Here is a 23,693-nt window from a genome sequence, read left to right as displayed (position 1 = left end):
TAATATGATATTTAATAGGAAGAACACAGAAGAATGTGACATTTCACAGAAAGAAACATTTGATGGAAATGTAGTAAGGTTGAAAAATAAGAACAAAATCAAAATTTTGGGGTAGAGCTTTGTAGGAGGACATGTGGTGCACAGACTGAAGCATTTGGTCTGTAGATTTGGCTACCTCTGACAGATGTGCTGCCTCAACGTCTTTAAGACAAAAGACACCAACTTGAAATTATCTACTTTGTCTTCAACAATGTCATATCTCACTCTGGAAAATTTATACTTTTAGTGATCATGTGAAGTAACAACCTAGCTCAGTGGTTCTACTAAGAAATAATACACTGAGATATCTTTATTGAACCCCATACACTAACAGAGTCAAGTTTACATGAATTTAAAGTTCTCAATGTCTGAAGAAAAGAAATCTATATCTTACAGTAAGGTTGAAGGTGCCTGTAAACAAAGACTGTTTAAGATATGAATGGGTAAATTTAAAGAGAAATTTCTTTTTATTAACAGCTAATTTTATTTACAATTTGTTTTATGAAAAAATAGTTTCAATATGTTAGCATATCAAAACTTAACAAAATTATATTCATCATTATCTGTGTAGCCATATTCAAACTCCAATAACAGCAATCTTCATCTGATCATCTCACAGTAATATTCTGTTAACTTATGGTGTCATCAGTTAACTCATGGTTATAATCATCTTCCTCATGGTAATATTAAGTATGACGTTATTCAGTTACCTCATAGTTGAATTCTAATGTACAAAATTTATATTTGTAATTTCTTCAATACAAAGTATGCTGAAATACTGTTTATATATATATATATATATATATATATATATATATATATATATATATATATATATATATATATATATATATATATTATTGCTCAAACAGATAAAACACTATCTTTGTATTATAGCAAGACAATTACATGGCAATGATCTATTGTTTCAATATTGTCTGCAGTAAAAAATCAATGCCAGACATTGAACAAAATAACATACATGTATATAGAGAATGTTGTCTGCATTTGCAACTTATTGTCTGAACACATGTGGTATTAAATGTTACAATGTACATTACAGTTTTTCTCACATAGGACTCTTCAAGGTTGTATTCTTTAATTTAACATTTCTTCAAGTACAGGAAGTACCTTGCCGTTTTCATCACTAATGATTTGCAATTTTCTTTATAGATACTCTATAAAGATTGCCTATATTTATGGTTATTTCTGAGCACAGACATGTGCTACTAAATTATTCAAATCAGTACGATATAAAGGAAATATACTAATATGTTTTCCTCACTGGTGATTTGAATTTTTGCAACTTTACATTTCTTGCTAGCACAGGAAGTAGATGCATTTACCCACTGTTTACTTTCTTGCCATTATTTGATGGAACCACAGACCATCTTCCTTGCAATGTATTTAAAATACTGTTGCTAACTGCATCAAATTTTAAAGTAACACTATGGAAGTAGACCAAATTTCAGTGATAAACATTGGAAAATATCTAGTTTCATAGTCATGACCTCCATTCAGCAACTGAGGGTTATCAGCTTTGGTGACAATTGTGAATTGTATTTCTGAAAATAAAGTAAAGATTCTATTAATATAAAATCAATACTAGTCATATATTTAACTGTAAGCCTGATGGCAGTGACTGACTTGTACAGAGCAAGATCAGCTGCCACATCCATGCTATCTGATCATGGTCTGCACTGTTTGCTATTCAGTCAGTACTTATATTGAAATTTTCCCTATATACCAAGAATGGTTTGATCCAGATTGAAAGACGGGCAAGTCCATTTAAAGATCCTGTATGTTGTAATTGAGGTTGTATACCACACATAAGTGAAATTATATATATGTATATAATTATGCTTATAAAACAATTTTCAAACATCGAAGAATATGTAAAATATGTACTGCAAATATTTGTACATATTATATGTAATCATTCATTTCTTATTGAAAAATTTGACTTAGACTTTATAGAAAATAAATTTTACCACTATTTTTCAAAGACTAAAATTATTAAAGCAGTTCAACCTCAACATTACGAAAATTGATAAAACTCTGATAAAAACAGTCATCACATTAAACAAGCTCTTATACAATAATTCATGTTTCATTGGAAAAGAAATACTTGAACTGTCATATACCAGTTGTGATGCGAATGGTCCAACAAATGCCGTGTATCTCCTCATAGACTCCAGTATATCTGAAGGCTGTATTGCTTTTACTACTGGTGATTCCAGGGAGTGCGGGAAATTAGACTGAAATTAATCATAAAATTCTATTATTATGTTTATGTACTTATCAACAAGACATACATTTCAAATAAAAGGAAATGATGCAATAAGGGGCTTTCATTTTCATTAAAACTAACAGTAGATCACAATATCACCTTAATTGGGTCAGTAAAACTCATCTTAACCCTTAGCCTACACCTTAGCAAGTGAATTTACATAGTCATGCGGCCAGTACAGACCAAAATCTGCTAGCACATCTAGGTAGTCTGCTCATAGTCTGAACTGTTCAACATTCAGTCAGTACTTTGTAATTTTCCCTAATATGATAATAGGTTTTGTCCAAATGCAATGATAGACAAGTGTATTTAAAACATTTAGCAAAAGGGTTAACAGAAAGTAAATGCTATTCACAAAATGTCATTGACATGTTACTGACATTATCTGATAGAAAACTGCTTCACACAATGATGAAGTAAATAGAAGATATAAACACATACTCTTTTCTTCTTCTTTGGTTTTGATTTTCCACCGCTAGACCCAGTTGCCTGATTACCAGCAGCAGAGCTTGCTGATTGGCCAATTGGTGTAGTGGGTGGACTCTGAAACAATACAGGCACAAATGAAAAAATCTTTTCCAACAATTCTTAACGGCTTACCAAAAGTAGGTAATTTCCGTGCATTAATTCAGGCATGAACGGTCACCTAAGTAGAACCAATGATGTTTAGTAAGTGAGCTGGATGGCTTCCTCATGAAAGAATCCTTAGTCCTTGTCAGGATTCAAACCCACAGTGGTGAGGGGCAAGTGATTTGAAGTCAAGGACCTTAACCACTCGGCCATTGATGCCCTAGTTGATGATGTAACATACAATAGATGATGACGTAACTTACAGTAGGTGATAAAATAACTTACAGTAATGATGATGTACTTTATGATGAAACTTACAGTACTTGATGATGAAACTTACAGTAGTTGGTGATATAACTTACAGTAGTTGGTGATGTAAGGTTAGGGTTAGTTTGTGACTGTCCCATCACTGATATCATAGCTGACGTCTGGTTCAGATTATGGCTGATACTGGGTAATGTTCTAGTCACGGGGTCGACTGTATCCGCTAACATATCCTGCTTCACCAACAGTGAAAGATCAACAATCTGAAAATACATTCATAAGAAACATGATACAAACATACATTATATGCACCCTGTTTATGTAAAAATAAGAATTGATAACGTGGTCTAAAATCAATGTAAGTGATTTAAATACCATTACATGAAATTGAAAATATGTTCAATTAACACATAACTTTCAATAACTTGATAAAATGTTATTAATTGTAATGAACCACCATTACATAATTAATTATCTTAAGTCTGTCATAAGTCATGCTAACAGTCTTGATCTTAGTTCTTTATTAAATGAGCTGAAGTTAGAACAAGAGCACTCTAGTATACAGTGTGCCAGACTATTCTCAATTCTTGATTGTGGAATAAAGGTTTTTAAAAAAATGAAAATAAGGGGCTTAATCATATCAAATTAATTAATTCCTGGAAAGTATCATCTTCTCTTGTTCATACCTGGAAGTGATTGTCATAAAAGTATTTATCACACACCCGTGTCGATTTTGCGACTCCATAAATATTGTATTGCACGGCCGTGCATATATTTTGACGTGACGTCATTAGTGTTATACAAAATATAGTGTAAAGACGCGCTAAATGCTAGCGTTATACTATAGGCGCGTCAATGTAAAATGACTCTTATTTCACTTTAAATGGTCTTTATTTGGGTATGTGATAAATAGAATATTAAATTCGTGTAAATTCATCACTGAATTTATTGCACTCGTTGAATAAAATAATATTATGCTCGCCAGAGGCTCGCATAATATAATTTTATTCAACTCATGCAATAAATTCAGTATTGAACTTACACTCATTCAATATCCTCTATTTATCACATTAACTGTGGCGCAGGAGTGTAATAAAGCCATGTAATAAAAACGATATTACACTAGTGTAATAACAAGTTTCAAGTTAACACTGACGTGACGTCATTTGCGCTATATAGAAACATAGCGTTAAACTGCGCTAATGTTAGAGTTACTCTATAAACACGCCATTGAAAAATTACTCATTTTAACAGTTTACTGTTCTTATTTTATATATGTGATAAAAAGAATATTATATTTGTGTAGATTCAATACTAAATTTATTGAACTCGTTGAATAAAACAATATTATGCTCGTCAGAGGCTCGCATAATATGATCTTATTCAACTCGTTCAATAAATTAAGTATTAAACTACACTCATTTAATATCCTCTATTTCACACAGGTGTGAACATAGACACTTCAGGCAAATGGGAACTATCCTTCCAATAGTCAAGTTAAACCGAAAAGTTTTAGACAGGGTTTATATACATGCATATGAAGCATGTATTTAAAGGTCCCTGTTTGTATACAGCATATTTTATATTTAAACATTTTATCATTTACCTCTAAACAGTACAAAGAAGTCGTCTTAAGTACCACTGACTTACAAATAAATAAACGTAACCACCTTATTAAGAAGACTTTCAATTTAAAGTGTGTCCGTGAAACCTGACCTATCTTGTAGTAATCAATAATCAAACAACTTATTGAATGACCTTATCTATTTTAGGCTAATGAAGCTTGAATGATTCCATTATAAACTCTTAGATATGCTGTAAAATATATTTTCACTACAAATATAACATTGTATAATATGAAGTTAAGACGGGAAAATTAATAGGAATTTAATAGGTTTACAAAGGAATAATATGTTAAAAATCAAGTTTATGACAATTTAAATAAAAAAATTTAAATTAAAATAACAGAACACTTAAGTAGACATACATGTAGACTTTGTATGAGTTTACCAAAAATACTCTTTTTATAACAAAAATTCTAAGACTTTAGAACAATGTAACTAAGATAAAGAAGTGTTTTTTTTGTTTTGTTTTTAAATACTGAAATATATGGTCCATTGAAATAATAAGTTGGGAGTAAACATTTAAATAAAGTCAGGAGTAAACATTTTAATAAAGTCAGGAGTGAACATTTTAATAAAGTCAGGAGTGAACATTTTAATAAAGTCGGGACTGAACGTATCTAATACTGTGTAAAAAGTGATATTCTAACACCATCTTACCTGAACAAACAAACATGTTTACACTGAGTGAGGAGTTAACATTGTGTAATGTTGAGTAAGAAGTGAACACTAAAATACTGGGTCAGTTCACAGTAATACTGTGTTAGGAGTGAACACCTTTATACTTAAAAAGGAGTGAACACCTCAACTGAGTAAAAAAGTGAACTAAGACATCAAATATGGGAAGTGGAGAATCAAAGCCTAAAGTGACACCATTTGCTTCTGAGGAAAGTCTTAATGACCCAATATGCGACCCATGTGTTAACCAGCATAAACCCGCCAAAGGTTGGTGCGGACAATGTAGCGTGTATCTGTGTAACAACTGTGTATCTACACACACACGCAGTCATCGTGTAGCAACAGGGAAACAACTTCCTAAACAACGACCTCAGTATGAATCTCTTACTAACAATGTCCTTGTAAAACAGGTAAGAAAAATGCTTTTCACATTCAATATTTCCCTACGGAAATTGATGCGATGTCCATTATAAATTAGAGAGAACTTAATTCTTAGAAACTAAATTTCATAAATTAAGTTTTAACTAATGCGTTTTCAGGCCTTTGTAATAAAAGTATTTACTTTCCGTATGTATACAATAAGTCTCTATTTGGTTTCCGTGACTACTTTTGTCAAATATTAATATGATAGAGTAGAGAATTGTAATAGATTTGAAAATCACAAATCACATGTTCATAAATATCATACCCTAACTGATGCTCTACTACCTTTGCTCTGTAGCATGGAGTAACAAAGTGAAAACAATGATCTGAGACAGATCACCATAAAACCACTTAAAAGCTCGAATTACAGTATCTGTGATCTTTACTTATAATTTGCTTCCATTTTTTTTTGCTTTCATTGCTCCAATGCCACCTGTATCAAGATTACTGAAATAAACATTTTAGTTATCACAGCATCTTTGTGTAAAACAACTAGATTTGTTAAATATAAAGGGTGTTTCATGAAATCTGCAATAATATTAACAACAGGCCTCGACATTAGCGGTGGTCCGTTGGTCCGAGACCACCAGATTTTTGCAAGGACCACCTAATTTTAAAAGCCGCTGGTCCGTCGGACCACTTGAATTTTCTGGTTGGTGCAGACTCATTTGGGAGAATGGTGATTTGGTCAAAAACATGTTATAAACATTTTCTTTAAAATCATTTGTCCGATGTCAAGTATATGGTTCATTAATTATCTGATTAGTTAAAGAAGTTCTTAAGTCAATAACGTTCATTTTAAGTCGCTAAAATTTGGTTTATGCAAGTTAAAAGAGTTTAGACTTTGTGATATCAATTAAGGTACAAAATTCATTCAAATGATGCTAATAATTATGCATCGTCGGATACCTACGGTGGAACCAGTAACATTTATGTTATATTACATGTTAATTAACCGTGGGCATCCGACGATGGTAATTATGATATTGTATGGGATATAAGATAAACTTAAAATTTCATATACTTAAATAATGGCAGCAAACAAAAGGAACTGGAAAAATACATCTAGTAATTCTTTGCTACTTATCTTTATTTTAACTGTTTAAAGATAGAGATCAATTTCCTCTAAAGTTAACATTACTTTAAAAGGTTAAAAATACTCATGTTAAAAATAAATATCAACCAACAAGCAACAGGGAGGTAAAAATTCGGTATTATACATCTGTGAGAAAAATAAGCTAAACTATAGTTATATATAACATTAGTATTATTTTTTTATCCTCTAGCTATTTCCTTGTTTTAAGATAATTTATAAGTTTTATTAAAAATGATAATCTATAAAAGATACATGTAATTATCATAATTAAAGTCGTACCACATATCAGCAATGAATTTATGAATAACAAATTGAATAAGAAAATTACAGACACAAATTGTTTCACTATTCCCTAACTTGAGTTGTGAGAGAAATCACTTCAATATAAAAGTAAACATAAATAAGAGCCCTGTTGTGTATTTTTGAATGACATATAAAAAAAAAATAACTTTATGATAAAATACCTACTAACTTGCTCTCCTTTATTTCTGATTAGATAAAAATATATATCTAAAATATCTGTTTTCTTAAGGTTAATGATACATCTTTGTCATCAATTTTAAACATATTTTTTTCTAATTTTGCAGTAAAATGACATAATAATAATTGACCACCTGACTCCTGGAAGGACCACCTTAATTTCAAATCTAGTGGTCCGGCTAACCACCTGCTAAAAAAGTTAGTGTCGAGGCCTGAACAATGATATGTTCTATGGGATATAACAAGTATTCAACTGTATTTTTTACTTACAGGCATTACCAGTGGCAACTTTGGAAGATAAAGACATAAAAATTGAATCGGTACCTGGGTTTGAAAGAAACATCTACGGTTGTATAAGTGTCGATGATTACATCGTTACTATACGGGAGAAGAACCTTACTCTTTACAATGAAGATTTTGAGTGCATTGGTGATATCGACTATAAGGTTCTACATCCAAGCTCAATCTGTTCCCGTGGTTACGATATTGTAGTATCATTCAGACGGATTACTCAAGAAGAGTTGGAGGATCCAACAAAAAAATGGCCGAAATTTAATGACGTCCAGACATATAAACTTGAACCACCAGGATGTGCATCTGTTGCAAAACTCACAAAAGGAGTGGCATTTAATACGGACGGTGAATGTTTCTCTACAGCGGTTTGTCCACTCTATGATAAAAACTTGACCATAGCCGCTGGTATGAGGCTTGACTCTCACCCGGAAAGAGAAGATATTGAGTTTCAAGTTCAAATCATTAAATCCAATGGTAAAGTGCTGAAAACTTTAAATATCAATCAACTTGGGGAACCTTGTTTTACCTGTGAGTTTTTTCTATGCGCCACTATGAAATTTGAAGAAATTGTTGTTTCAGAAGCGAAACTGCGAAGAGTTCGGGGACTTAACATGAAAATGGGGAAAACATTATTTGAATTTGAAGGTGGGTCACCACAGGGGCTGGCATATGATAAAGATGACAATGTGTATGTATACAATGACTCAGCCATTTACTGGATAGCACCTTTACGACATAAGATCCACTACATGCAACAAGGGTATAACAAAACATTTACCCGACGTGAAAGCAGACTGGCAAATGCTATATGTTACAATGATAATCAGAAACTTCTATATCTGACATGTGTAGATAAAAGTACCATTGAAACATATAGAATTGTGTAAAGAAGGCTCTATAAAAAATAAGAAACAAAGAGCTGTGAATATCAAATTAGAAAAGAAACATATAAACCTGTGTAATACCAGAAGAATGATATGCTATCATTTAAAAGGTCCCCAATAAAATATTGTTGTTTCCTTAATTTTCTCTACAACACAAATAAAGCTAAATTTAACTGCAGTGTAAACTTTGTAGAGCAATAACCTCTTTATATCAATATCACATATCAATTCTTGCCAAATAACTGTACAATAAATTAAAACTCTCTAGAGTACCACCTCTCTGTAACAACCAAAATCATTGCCTTACAAAGAATATTGCTTTGTAGACATTGTACTGTAAAATTTTCACAACTCCAAATACTTTGATACTAAAGGTTGAAATTGTATTTTAAATCATTCTTGTATTTAGCAGACTTTAATTTTAAAGAATTTTAATTAATAAAAACAGAAACTGGAATTCTGTATAATATCAACTCAAATCCTCAAAATCTTTATTAAATCTTTAATTATAATTCAAGCTTCATACAAATGCATCCGCCTTTTTCTCTAATACCAACTCTTTGAAGTTAGTGATTAAAGTTTTGTTTATAGCTCAAAGGAAAAGCTTTAAGTTTTTTTTTAAACCCTACATTGTTTCAGACAAGACAGATGAAGGAAAACATTCAAGATCAAAAGGACAATTCCTTTCATTTTGTAATCCATTTTAAAATAAAATATTATTTATAACTTCAAACTGCTGCACAGACCATCAATCCCATGCATCAAATACAAATGCCATCATCATGTGTGCAACATAATTATTATTTTTTATTTTGACATTTTAATATTTCTTTTATCTAAAACTGAACACTCATTTGTTGTATTGCAATCTTCCTTTGTTTTTACTTTGTTGGCATTTAAGAACATCAATAATTTGTTTTTCTCGGATGCTATCTTTAAAAGGCATATACAGGCCACAAAATGCTATTATTTTCATTTCTCAAAAGCTTTTTATCTTGAGTTTCATTGGTCATTAAAGAACCATTGTTTATTTTTTTTGTTTTCTGATCATTAATAGTTTATTTTAGTTTTAGTAATTAAGTACATTGTATAGATCACAAAATACCACTCTGTTTACATTTTGAAACTTTTATAACAAATTATTTCACAATAAACGCTACTTTCTTCATTTGTTTGGCATATAACAAATTCTAAATCCACAGACATTAACAATCCACATAAGTAAATCACAATAGGGCCATGATGCATGATGGCCCTGAAATCGCTCATATGTATATAGCCCCCCCCCCCCTGGCAGGGCCAATTTTAACCCAGAGGCTTCTATTTGAACAAACTTGGTAGACACCCATTAGAAGATGCTTCAAGATAAATATCTAAGCTCTAGGTCTTAAGGATTTTTAAAATAATATTTCTAAAGTTTTTACTATACATATACAGGGAAATACAATGACCCCCTCTTTCCCCCCCCTCCCCCAGGGCTAATTTTTAACCCAGGGCTTTTATTTGAACAAACTTGGTAGACAAACACTAGAAGATATTTCATGCTTAGTATCCTAACTAGCTCTTTGGGTTTTTTAAAAGAGGATTTTTAAGTTTTAACTATACACATATGAGGAAAATTAATGACCCCTGGGGCGGGGCCAATTTTAACCCCAGGGCTCTTATTTAAACAGGCTTGGTAGACACTCATTAGAAGATATTTCATGCTTAATATCTTAGCTTTAGCTCTTAGAGTTTTTTAAAAGAAGATTTTTTAAGTTTTTACTATATACATAATGGGAAAAACAATGACCCCCTGAGACAGGGCCAATTTTGACCTCAGGACTTTTATTTGAACAAACTTGGTAGACACCCACTAGAAGATGTTGCATGCTTAATATCTAAGCTCTAGCTATTTGGGTTTTTACTTTATACAAATAAGGAAAATCAATGACCCCCTGGAGCCGGGCTAATTTTGACCCCAGGGCTTTAATTTGCACAGACTTGGTAGACACTGACTATATGATGTTTCATGCCAAATATTTCAGCTCTAGCTTTTTTTGTTTTTTAAAAGAAGATTTTAAAGTTTTTTCTTTTGGTTGCCATGGCAACCAGATTTCTGCATGGAATTAAATACTTTGAATAATTTTTAAAGTTGACAACCAAAGGAACATTCCTGTGAAGTTTGGATAAAATTGGCTTAGTGGTTTATGAGAAGATGTTGTTTAAAGTAAAAGTTTACGGACCGACGCTGAAGGCCGGACGCCGGACGGAAAGCGATCAGAAAAGCTTACCATGTCACTTTGTGACAGGTGGGCTAAAATGCCAAGCAGGAATTTTTCAAGTTTACAAAGGGAGACAATTCTGTAAAAAATCCATGTCAGAGTTGTGGATCTTTGTTGTGATGTGAACACATGTAAGATTTCAAATAGAAATATAGAGGATATTGAATGAGTGTAGTTTAATACTAAATTTATTGAACAAGTTGAATAAAATCATATTATGCGAGCTTCTGACGAGCATAATATTGTTTTATTCAACAAGTTCAATAAATTTAGTATTGAATCTACACAAATATAATATTCTTTTATCACATAACTAAAATAAGGACAGCAAACTGTTAAAATGAGTTATTTTTCAATGGCGTGTTTATAGTGTAACGCTAACATTAGCGCAGTTTAACGCTATGTTTCTATATAGTGCAAATGACGTCATGTCAAAGTGTTATTACACTAGTGTAATATCGTTTTTATAGTTTTAAATGGCTTTATTACACTCCTGCGCAGCGGTTTATGTGATAAGTTCAATTATGTGAAACTAAAACCTCTATCAGGAACTTTTTATTGTTCATCTTGGTGTTTAATTCAATTAAAATCTACAATGCCATATGATCCACTGACAATAAATAATGTTATAAAGCACAATTTAAGAACTTTGAGGCTAAATTCATCGTGGTGACATGTGAAACTGTAAAGTGTAATAATAGCAAAACATAAAGGGGTGAGTACAATAGCTATTCCACTTTTCTTGGAAAATTCTAGCTCAAACTGGTTCAAGTCTGTTAAATACAACAATGATTTAGATCTATTTATCTACGAAAATCACAGGCAAGTTTTTAATATTACTTCAAATGTCAAACATTTTTGTTAATAATGATACATGTAGTTAAATACATTTATAAGATTTACCCAAGATAAGGTGTGAATTAGCTATTGGTCATCAACAAACTTTACTATGAACACATATTCTTACATTTAAGTTATAGCATCCATCTAAAGCTTCTACAAAATTCCCCATATCAATTCTATCTTTAACCTGTGTGACCTTTATCTTAGCAAACATATACAAATCCCATATCTTATGATAACTTCGATAAAAAAAACTTATAAGCAAGGTCATTATGACATGGGCATTTTAAAAGTCAGTAAGTTTCACTATCCAGAATCATGTTAACCCACTGTGCTTTATAAGAATGGCACTTAATTCTTTAATATTTTTCCTCCCATGCATACTAAACAAATTTTAACATGAAATCTAACTTCTCAGGGGGGGGGGGGGCATTTTAGGTCTGCTTCCATCATTGAAAATTCGTTAAAGGCATATTATGCTTCAGAAATGCTTAATTTTTATTTTTTCAAAAGCCTTTTATTTTTAATGCCCGCTTATATTTTCCAAAAAGTTACTCATTGGCCAATTACCTTAGCCATCTTTTTCTTCTGTTGCTTTTTGGCAATACGTACAGCTATAGTGATTTAGTATTTTGTATGGAAGTCAGAATACTACTTTGTGCACATTTTGCTACTTTTACAAAGAATAATTTTATATTCAGCACTACTTTTTTAGGTGAAAGGCATCTAACATACCCTTAATCCATTAACTAAACATTATAAAACTCAAATTTGCCCTTTTTACAAAGGAAATATTTATTCCCTTTTGAGGCATTATGTGCCTTTTAAATTGTGTAGTTTTCACCTAAACTTCAAAATACATGAAGTCTATCAGTCCTCGTTTGCAATATTAATGTGTTATGTATCCTAAAATCTAAGGGAAAGGCCCCTTCACCAACTGGTGACAAAAAGCACTGCAAGGAAACATATCCTTCAACCCATTTAAAATACACGTCAATACAAAATCAAACAATTCTAACAAAACTAAGTTTATAGTATTAATAATATATGTTTTGTTAGAATTGTTTCATTTTTGTATTGACATGTATATTTAATGGGTTAAAGGATATTTGGGAAGTATAGTGGGTCCTGGGGGGAAATCCCTAGGTTTCTTAGTCCCACACCAATAACCTATGCATAATATGTGATGTAAAACTGGTAGTAATTTAAATAATACCTTCTTTAGATCAAGCTATATGCACTAAAATGTATTATAAAGCTAATTATTTTTGTAGTTCTAGTTGTTGGCTTTTAAGTCAAACTAACAGTGTAAGGGTCATTTGGCCACCTTCCAGTTTCACTGGTATATGAAGACCTCAGGTACCCCTTGGTGCATTATTTCAGTCAATTAGCATCTGAGTAGAACCACTGCCCATCTATAATCTAGCTGGTTAACTTTCTTATAATTCCCGGCTGGATTTGATACCACAGTGATGAGATGCTAGGGATTCAAACTCAGCCAACTTAAACACTCGGCTACTGTGGCCACTGTGATCGTTAACACTGAGAGACTACTTTGTTGTCACTCTTTTCCCTCAGAACATGGTACATGTATATCTCATGGTTAAGTATTTTACAGCATTTCTTTTGTTTAATTAGATAGAAATGTGAACTATATTGGAATGAGAAGGGAGTATAACTGGTAATACCTGTGCGACAGTTTCATATGCCAGGTAACCTATAAGTTCTATAGCATGCTGGTTAGGTTTGATCTCCAGATTTACACCAGTCAGCAACCAGTCTCTAAACCTCTGTGACTTGTGTTTCCTTCCTGTAATATAATGTTGTAACTTTATATATTGTCTCTTTGTTGTTTTAACGCTTAACCCTGCTGATATTATTATTAAGATTTTTCTTAGGTATACCCATGATTTTTTATAAGCTAAATGGATTGGTCCTTATAGAAAAGTTGCCATAACCATGGCTAAACATTCCCAAGCAGTACAATCTTACTCATGTTTAGGCTACCTTAAAAGATAATGAAATAGGTTAACAAGAGCTGTCCGTAAGACAGCGCGCTCGACTTTTTTATTGCTTGCCAATAAAAAAAGTTTTTGCAGTAAAAGGCAATACAAGAATCTCTGTATTTTTAAAGTGAACTAGTTGTTTGATACCCTTGAATATTACAGCAATGTTTATATGACATAATTTATGGTAAAGTGAACAAGTGGATAGGAATGAATTTTTTTAGATTTTTTAAGTTTTTTAGTGCTTGCCTATAATACAAAACATTGACAGTTAAGGGCCATAATTCAAATAAAATCTTTGACAGAATTACCTTCTCCTGGACATGTTTGGGAATCATGATTGTAAACAAGTATTCCAACTTTCAAATTAATATCTCAAACAGTTCAGTCAAAAAGTGGACTGGTACTAAAAACTTAACCAAGATTCTAAGTCGATAAAAGGCCTTAATTTTTAAAACAAATCCTTGACAGAGTTACCTTCTCTTGCGTACAGATGGGGGTAATGATGTGAAATAGCATTAAAAGTTTCAAAGCAATATCTCAAAGGGTTAAGGCAATAAGTGGATTTTACCCATATTCAATGTATTTTCTAAGTCAAAAAGGGGCATAATTCTGTCAAAAACCTTGACAGAGTTATGTCCTCTTGTCTGTTGATGAAGGTCGTGATGGTAAACAAGTATGGTCAGTTTCAAAGCAATACCTCCAATGGTTTTGAAATAAAGTGAGGTGGTACAAAAAACTTAACCAAGCTCAATACACTTTCTAAGTCAAAAAAGGGCCATAATTCTGTCAAAAACCTTGACAGAGTTATGTTCTCTTGTCTGTAGATGGAGGTTATGATGGTGAACAAGTATGGTAAGTTTCAAAGCCATACTTGTAATACTTCTGAAATAAAGTGGGGTGGTACGAAAAACTTAACCAAGGTGTGACGCCAACGCCGACGCCGACGCCGGGGCGAGTAGGATAGCTCCCCTTTTCATAGAAAAGTCGAGCTAAAAATTACCAAAATTAACTTGTCTAGCCTCACAAAACTCGAGGTATTGTTTTGGATCCAAACATCTTGATGTTAAGTCTGCTCTCTGTGAATAGAAAGTTATTAACAAAGTATATAAAACTTGTATACATTTTGTACATTAATTATTTGCAAACAACAACCAATTTATATGATAATATGCATTGTTATTAATTCTCTCTATGTCTGTTCTTTGTTGGAATTTTAGTCACATCAGCACTATCTAGGTCATATTGCCACTGTCCAGCTTTAGTTACTGGTGGAGGAGTACCTCATGTGCCCCTCAATGCATTATTTCAGGCACAAACTACAGACCCACATGTAGACTAACTGGATAGCTACTTCTCTTTTAAATTAAATCAATAATATGTCATAATATCAAAATGAATCCCACAGAAAGATTACCACCACCATCATTACACTAGAGATCAAGCAAATTTATCTCTATCAGATCTTTAAAAGCAGACTTCCCGAAATGTGTTGGACATGTCCGATAAATTTTGATTACGTCTGACGATTTTTTATTTCGGATCGGTCTGACAGTCAGGCTTTAATCCAAGTCGCATGTATACAAAATGGCATCGCTAAATGTGTCAAACCTGGCAAAAAAGGAAAATCTACATCAGCAGAACAGCAGTAAAAAGATGAAAAGAATAGACCTGAGACAAAACTTAATGAACAAGAGCTGTCGGTAGGACAGCAACGCTCGACTATTCTTAGTGCTTGATAGTAAAAAAACTTGATTAAAAGGTAAAATTTTCTAAGTTAAGAAAAAGGCAAAATTTTTCTTTAAATCCATATTACAGTTATAGGCCTTGGAGAGAATCCTATTATGCTCTCAAAGAAAAGCATAAAATTTCAACATGTTTCAAAGCCTTATGTCAATGAATTTTGAAAATATTTGAGGTATTACAAAAACTTTAATGTAAATTCTAAGTCGAAAAAGGGGCATAATTCTGTCAAAATGCTTGATAGAGTTACCTCCTCCTGTCTACAGGTTGGGGTCATGATGGTGAATAAGTGTGCAAAGTTTCAAAGCCATATGTCAATGGACTTTGAAAATATTTGAGGTATTACAAAAACTTTAACGTAAATTCTAAGTCAAACAAGAGCTGTCGGTAGGACAGCAACGCTCGACTATTCTTAGTGCTTGATAGTAAAAAAAATGCTTGTTACAGTTACCTCCTCCTGTTTACAGGTTGGGGTCATGATGGTGAACAAGTGTGCAAAGTTTCAAAGCCATATGTCAATGGACTTTGAAAATATTTGAACTATTACAAAAACTTTAACGTAAATTCTAAGTCGAAAAAGGGGCATAATTCTGTCAAAATGCTTGATACAGTTACCTCCTCCTGTTTACAGGTTGGGGTAATGATGGTGAACAAGTGTGCAAAGTTTCAAAGCCATATGTCTATGGACTTTGAAAATATTTGAACTATTACAAAAACTTTAACGTAAATTCTTAGTCGAAAAAGGGGCATAATTCTGTCAAAATGCTTGATAGAGTTACCTCCTTCTGTCTAAAGGTTGTGGTCATGATGGTGAACAAGTGTGCAAAGTTTCAAAGCCATATGTCAATGGACTTTGAAAATATTTGAACTATTACAAAAACTTTAATGTAAATTCTAAGTCGAAAAAGGGGCATAATTCTGTCAAAATGCTTGATACAGTTACCTCCTCCTGTTTACAGGTTGGGGTCATGATGTTGAACAAGTGTGCAAAGTTTCAAAGCCATATGTCAATGGACTTTGAAAATATTTGAACTATTACAAAAACTTTAACATAAGTGGTTACGCCGACGCCGACGCGGACGCCGACACTCGGGTGACTGCAATAGCTCTACTTATTCTTATCGAATAGTCGAGCTAAAAAGGGGCATAATTCTGTAAAAATGCTTTATAAAGTTACCTCCTCCTGTCTACATGTTGGGGTCATGATGGTGAACAAGTGTGCAAAGTTTCAAAGCCATATGTCAATGGACTTTGAAAATATTTGAGGTATTACAAAAACCTTTAACGTAAATTCTAAGTCGAAAAAGGGGCATAATTCTGTCAAAATGCTTGATAGAGTTACCTCCTCCTGTCTACAGGTTGGGGTCATGATGTCGAACAAGTGTGCAAAGTTTCAAAGCCATATGTCAATGAACTTTGAAAATATTTGAGCTATTTCAAAAACTTTAACGTAAATTCTAAGTCAAAAAAGGGGCATAATTCTGTCAAAATGCTTGATAGAGTTACCTCCTTCTATCTACAGGTTGGGGACATGATGGTGAACAAGTGTGCAAAGTTTCAAAGCCATATGTCAATGGACTTTGAAAATATTTAAACTATTACAAAAACTTTTACATAAGTGGTTATGCCGACGCAGACGCCGACGCTCGGTTGACTACAATAGCTCTACTTATTCTTATCGAATAGTCGAGCTAAAAATGGAAGCAGGACTGTGAAACGTTGTGGTATGACAGGAAGGAGATGAAAATGCGCTGTAAGGACTGTGTGAATTTTTCGGCAAAAAAATTCAAACCGAAAAGTGTCTTAGAAATACAAACACAAGTTTTCCTTTGATTTTGATCAATTTTATTCGGTCTGACAGTTTTCGTTTCGGTCCGACAGATTTTCATGGTTTGTCCGACCAAATGTCTGACACTTTTTTTTAACTTTCAGGAAGTCTGTAAAAGAGATCTCTAGAACAATATGCTAATAAAATAAATATATTTTTACCAATAATCTTTCATACTTCACATCATCTTGTGCCTCATCCTCAAACAAATCAAGGAGCTCACCTGAAAATAAAGGTAAATATGATGTTGAATTATTAATTCAGGTATTTTAAAATAAAATAATTCATTTGGAATTTGGAAATTTGAAATATTGCACTATTTCATCAGTGAGAAAAAAAATTGGAATAGCTGCAAGTGATAAAACTCATGTTATGACACCAAAATTCATGTTTAGTCATCATAATTCATGTTATGACGTTATTCATAAAATTTCATGTTTATCAAATAATGATGTCATATCATGATGGTGTCAGAACATGATGGTTCATGTTCTGACACCATCATGATATGACATCATTATTCTATCATGACAAATAATTAAAATTGTTTTCAGTATCATAATTCACATCATGGCTGACACTTAGCCCACCTTATGATCTCTATAACCCAACAGCTTAATGTAATGTTTGTCCTGCTTCATTTGAGCCGTGTCACGACAAAACAAACATAATGGGTTTGCGACCAGCATGGATCCAGACCGGCCTGCGCATCCGCACAGTCTGATCAGGATCCATGCTGTTCGCTATCAGTTCTCTACTTGTAATAGGGTTTGTAAGCGAACAGCATGGATCCTGATCAGACTGCGCTGATGCGCAGGCTGGTCTGGATCCATGCTGGTCGCAAACGCACTATGTTGGTTTTGTCATGACACAGCTCATTTGTATTTCTCCGTTTTGAGTTTTAGGGTTGTTCTTTAATTTAGTTGCAGACTGATTTACACATATTGATTGCATAAACATAAATAAAATATCAGCGATAATAACTTGTTTAGGCAATCAATACAAAAGTACTATGCAGACACAGAAGTGCAAATGGGAAGAACTTAAGCTTAAAATAGATATTTTTAAATATTTATTTCAGCTAGGTTGTGAAACTAATATTAACCACTTTCAAGCCTGCTTCCTAGAAATAAACAGTACTGGTGTCAACTTCGGAAACATTATCGTGACCCAAGTAGGGGTTGGACCCACGATCCCTAGGTTGGGAGGCACACACCCCAACCACTAGGCCACCACTGACCTTTTAAGCTTAATGGCAATAGCTTTAAAATTATTAGCTTTTGTAAACTGTAAAAAGACTAATCATTTTTGGGCACATACCTGTTTGATCTATCGTAGACAGAAACTCATAACAAACTTTTCTCCTTTTTCCAGTGGTTGGCTGTGCTGGTTTTGTATCTGCTGAAATAAAAAGTATTTCCAAACCTTTTTCTTTTCCAAATAAGACATATTTACAAGTAAAAGTGTATTTGTCTACAATGGGATATAAGGGATGGAATATTGCTTGAAAAAGAAATATTGATAAAGCTTATAGTGATTTAGTATGAACACTTTTATGATGAATAATATTTTTTTTTGTTCTAGAACATATTATTATTTGCTATATACATATATGAAATATCTGAATATGTTTCTCACACTTGTCAACAAAATCCATATATTTTTATATTGTGGTTTGTTGTTATGTCTGACACTAAATACTGCCAATGTAATTACTTATCATATTACAGACATTCCAGTATACACCTATTCACTTTAAATAGACTCTCTAGGGTTATTTCAGACTGAACATGAGTAACAAGCAATGTAAATGTCTGAACTTTAATTTGTCAGGAATTCACATTCCTAAATGAAAATTTTCCTTCTTAGTAATTTTAATGTTATTACAACATTATTTTACAGTCTGCAGCAATAAATACTTAATAATATAAAATTAATACTTTATGATGTCATAAATACAAGATGTCATAAATACGAAATGGTGTCATAAATACAGGATGATGTCATAAATACATCATAAAATAAGGACAAAGTAATAAAATACACAAGTTTATATGATACCATTTTCTGCACTCTCTTCTTCATCAACACTAGCACTTCTATGAATTGCTGCCTTCATATCTTTCATATCCATATACCGTAGCAGACGGCGCAATTTTACCTAAAATATCATTCAAAATACATGTAAAATCAGATTACTTATTATCAATCATACCATTATATTAAATCATGCTATCAAAAAAATCCTTGATAAAAGCAAACTTTTAGCACTATTGATTCATGGTGCACATCCATGTATAATACATTTGTCTACCTGTTACACTGTTTATGGAAATTGTAAGTGTAAAAGTTTGTTTGTACCTCCGGATTACCTGGGAAAATCAAAAATATTCATATTTCAATGATCAGTATATTGTCCCACATTGAAATTCATACTATAATGTACCTGTCTGACACTTTTTGAGGCACAACCCTTTAGAAGAATATTCTCATCATATTTTCAGGAACATAATAACCGTAGAATGAGAAATTTTAGCTCCAAAATTAATATATATAAATAGAAAACCAAACTTAATAACCTTTCTCAATGATGATTAACTGTTTTAGCTTTAGCTGCAATGACAACAAATCAAAAGCCAGTACAATCACACTGATGATACTAGTATACTGCTGGCTGATCCATTTCTTTTGCCATTTCATATATAAAATCCCTTGAAAAAACAATGGACAATTCCAAATTCAATGCAGGGCAAGTCCATTATACAAATTAAGCTGGGTAAGGTGATAATGGTTGATCCCTCGGGTACTATAGAACTTAATTTTAGCTAATAAAATCGACTTACTTCCAACAATTAACTTCTTTTTTTTATCAAAGGGAATCCACTGAGGTTTTCTGACATGAAATGATGAAATTTAAGGTAGATGAGAATGTTAAATATATAACAACAATAAGTAATATATAATATGAGCCGCGTCTCGACAAAACCAACATAGTGCGTTTGCGACCAGCATGGATCCAGACCAGCCTGCACATCCGCGCAGTGTGATCAGGATTCATGCTGTTCGCTATCAGTTTTTCTTCCTGTTATAGGGTTTGTAAGCAAACAGCATGGATCCTGATCAGACTGCGCAGGCTGGTCTGGATCCATGCTGGTCGCAAACACACTATGTAAGTGTTTTGTTGTGATGCGGCTTATATATACTTTATCTCTCCTCATCAAGAACAGGATATCTTCAACTCCAATCAGTTTAGCACCTCTCATAGTGGCCACATCTGATGCTTTATACAACTACAAAACAACAATAGTTTGTCATAATATTTAAACCTGATGGAATCAAAAGTGGTAAGTCTTTTCCACCAGTATAGTCAAAAGCCTGCAAGTTCATGCACTTTAAATTTTTTTATCTTCTAAATTGATAATGGATCTTTCCAAAAATGGAAACTGGGCAAGTCCATTTGAGAAATTCAGTCAGTTAAGAGTTAATTGTTCTTTGAATTACAACAGTTATACAATATTTATCAGTTGATAATACAATGTTGTAATACTTATTCATAGATATAAAAGCAGTTACTTCCCTTTGACAAATGTACACCTTCAGTTGGTTGAAAACCTTTCAAATTTTTCAAATACCAAAAACATTACACATTAGTTTCTCTTCAACAAAAAAAAGTTTCACCTTATCTTTTTTTGTGAAAGAATTAATAACAAGTCTACTTTTTTCTTAGTCATTCACAATTTTTTATTTTTTAGAATTTTTTAACCATTACCCTGCTGGAACTGAAAATGATTTAGCCTTTGCCATAAGTATAGAGCAATATCTCAAAAATTGATAATGAACTGTTCCAAAAATGGAAGCTCTGGGCAAGTCCATTTAAGTAATTCAGCAGGTTAAGGGTTAAAATAAACAAGTTGCTTTAATAAAAGGGTAATACAAAAATAGAACATGTAATCACCAGAGTTGTCATTTGCTGCTGCGTGATTTCCTCCACCAATATGGCCGACTCCTGTAATGGCCGTCTGCAATCACCTAGAGCATGCCTGAAAATAAACAAGGAATTTCAATTATGCACCATTTCCCTTACTTTAAAATAAGTTATTTATATGATGATTAATTATATTACAAAATACAGCAACTTCTACAGAACAACTCCCTTTGGATGACAAAGTCTTTGGTTGTTGTTGAGAGGTGTTACTGTAGAGATCAAATTCAGTGTTACAGCAATCTTACTTTGGAAAGATTTGATTCAATTGTTATACAGAGGGTATTTTTCTACAGAGGGCTATTCTGCAGTTGGTACACTTTAAGATAAAATCTTTCTTACAGGAAAACTGTAGCAATACTACTTGTGGCAAATAAAAGGACTCCATTAAGGTTTTCTCACATGACATGACTGGATATATTTTCTTTCTAAATTTTCATAACGTTTGGTGCAGATCTAGACCAATAACTTGAGTGTAAAAATTCAGATCACTCTGTTTTTTCCAGAATAATTATTTTACTGTGCAACTTATTTTGACCAAAAATGAAAAACAAATGCTTTTAATTACTCATTACTAAGAATAACATTTAAAATCAATTTTAAGTTTAATTCTGGGTATATTTCTTTCTTATCTTTTGCATTTTTTCCCTTTAAACTGCCCCAGTTGATCTATGTATGGGATTTAAATTTGGAACTTTGAATTCCTTTAAGTAAAAAGACAAATTCTAACTAATGTACTGAAAGGGGTTTAATTATTACTTCTCTGTGGTTACATCCAAAGCACTTACATAGTGTCAGAGATGGTTTTTTTTTTATTTGACTTAAAGCAATTCTAAGTGAAGATAAATATGATTTCATTTCATCTTATTTGTGTTGATTGATGGAGAATAGCCTCTCTATCACTTAATATATTTATAAATAGACAAAAGCAAACTTAACAACAAGCTTTCAGAAGCTTTGATACAAAACAGCAAAGTTTTTTACATAGACAGGAAACTTAAGTTTTTTATTTTAATACTGTATACGAACACTATTGACCACATAAGCATAAAAAGAGTCAGAGCAGATTTATCTCCCTTCCACCATGTGATCAACTATTTATCTTTACTTCCTCATTTCAGCAATACAAAACCTGATCTCTTGATAACAATTTATTTAGTCTTTGTCAAACTTTTTTGCTAATGAGAATGCCTAAATTTGAAAATTTCTGAGTGTATTTCACATACATAGTCCTCAATGCACAAAATCATTGATAAATGGTTAAAACTCTACTTATAACAACAGTATAATATTTTGTTCTGGAACATTTTATACTGATTACATACAAAATTCTGATGCATGATAAATAACAGAGACTTACTGTGTTATATCTCTTCGAAAATCAACCATTATAATTAGACTGTGGAAGTAATAATTTTACTGTTGATAAATTTTACAAAAATATTTCGTTAGATATTCTTCAATTGTGTACTCCATGAGTTTTCTGTGGATTTAATGCAGATTACACCTGCCTGTGTAACCTTCAAAGAATTCGCAATGTTTAGTTTACTTTCAGCTAAATAAATCATAAAAGTAAAATAAGCATATTAGATATATTCACAGTTTATAATCTAACCCTGACATAAATATTTTACCAAGAAAATGTTATTAACCGACTTGCTAAATAATTAGGCATAAATCACATTTCAAAAATACAAAAATACTCAACAACATTTTTTTAATCGCATTGGCATGTAATTATTGCAGACCACATCGCCATATATCTCAGAAACTTGCTTAATTATGTATTTAATGTCTCGTTAAAACCATACTTCGAGGTTAAAAAATTTTCTGCCGGGAGAAATCATTATTCCAGAAGACAATGTTTATTATACTTTGTCCGTAAAAACTTTACCATCATAACCATCAAACATTAAAGGCAGCAGGATTTTACTCGCAGCATAATTTGTTTCAAATCACGAGTTTGTTAAATGTCAAACCAATTTCCACAATATAACTTTCATCCTCGGCAAATCAATATTATTACTTGTACAACAATTGTCATCTATATGTAATACCAATCTAGAAACTGTTACCCTTTCCAAACTCTTTATCCCTAATTACCCTGATAGACCTGAAATTTATAAGTCTTTGATGCCACCAGTATATATAAGCCCTGCATGCAGGCAGTCTGGCCAAACTCTATATACAGTTGGATGTCAACATTTTTCTTTTTTTCATTTTTAAATATTTTTAAAACTGATAATGGACAGTTCCAAAAATGGACAAGTCCACTTAAGATACTGGGTAGTCATCAGGTTCAGGGAGAGACTATTATTATGAAAGTAACAGCTGAAACAGTTTTGCACACCAAGGTTGAATCTGTCATCTTAAAGTACAAAACATTC

At 32.4% G+C, this 23,693-nt stretch overlaps 2 protein-coding genes across 6 annotated transcripts in view; one reads left to right on the top strand and one right to left on the bottom strand.

Moving 5' to 3' along the window:
• Positions 1–7: 7 nt before the first annotated feature.
• The window catches only part of LOC132760086 (transcription initiation protein SPT3 homolog), a 51,473-nt gene continuing 27,787 nt past the window's right edge, over positions 8–23,693 (bottom strand). Inside the window, exons 4-15 of one of the 5 annotated variants that reach the window (XM_060751979.1) lie at positions 22,667–22,705; positions 21,280–21,364; positions 20,528–20,614; positions 19,386–19,485; positions 18,645–18,722; positions 17,486–17,547; positions 14,757–14,832; positions 13,436–13,557; positions 3,262–3,426; positions 2,771–2,872; positions 2,184–2,297; positions 8–1,604 (exon numbers count right to left, since the gene is read on the bottom strand). In XM_060751979.1, coding sequence (XP_060607962.1) covers positions 1,557–1,604; positions 2,184–2,297; positions 2,771–2,872; positions 3,262–3,426; positions 13,436–13,557; positions 14,757–14,832; positions 17,486–17,547; positions 18,645–18,722; positions 19,386–19,485; positions 20,528–20,614; positions 21,280–21,364; positions 22,667–22,705 — 1,078 coding nt within the window. In that variant the 3' untranslated portion in view covers positions 8–1,556. Of the gene's footprint in view, positions 1,605–2,183; positions 2,298–2,770; positions 2,873–3,261; positions 3,427–13,435; positions 13,558–14,756; positions 14,833–17,485; positions 17,548–18,644; positions 18,726–19,385; positions 19,486–20,527; positions 20,615–21,279; positions 21,365–22,666; positions 22,706–23,693 lie in introns of all 5 variants that reach the window. The other 4 variants (XM_060751978.1, XM_060751982.1, XM_060751981.1 and 1 more) reach the window with 4 other exon arrangements.
• LOC132760087 (uncharacterized) lies at positions 4,015–9,879 on the top strand. The gene is made up of 2 exons (XM_060751983.1): positions 4,015–5,873; positions 7,735–9,879. Exons 1-2 carry the CDS (start codon positions 5,625–5,627, stop codon positions 8,641–8,643), a joined length of 1,158 nt encoding a protein of 385 aa, XP_060607966.1. The 5' UTR covers positions 4,015–5,624; the 3' UTR covers positions 8,644–9,879.

This window comes from Ruditapes philippinarum, unplaced genomic scaffold (genome assembly GCF_026571515.1).
Source record: "Ruditapes philippinarum isolate M1 unplaced genomic scaffold, ASM2657151v2 ctg1277_1_1_1_1, whole genome shotgun sequence".
Classification (NCBI taxonomy): Eukaryota; Metazoa; Mollusca; class Bivalvia; order Venerida; family Veneridae; genus Ruditapes; species Ruditapes philippinarum.
Note: the sequence above shows the minus strand (reverse complement) of the source record. Positions and strands in the feature narration are given on the sequence as shown.

What these genes read in the sequence shown, in the direction of transcription:
- LOC132760087 (XM_060751983.1), top strand. Translation starts at nt 5,625, where the DNA reads ATGGGAAGTGGAGAATCAAAGCCTAAAGTGACACCATTTGCTTCTGAG. An exon ending in ACAATGTCCTTGTAAAACAG is followed by an intron (nt 5,874 to 7,734) that starts GTAAGAAAAATG and finishes TTTTACTTACAG; the next exon opens with GCATTACCAGTGGCAACTTT.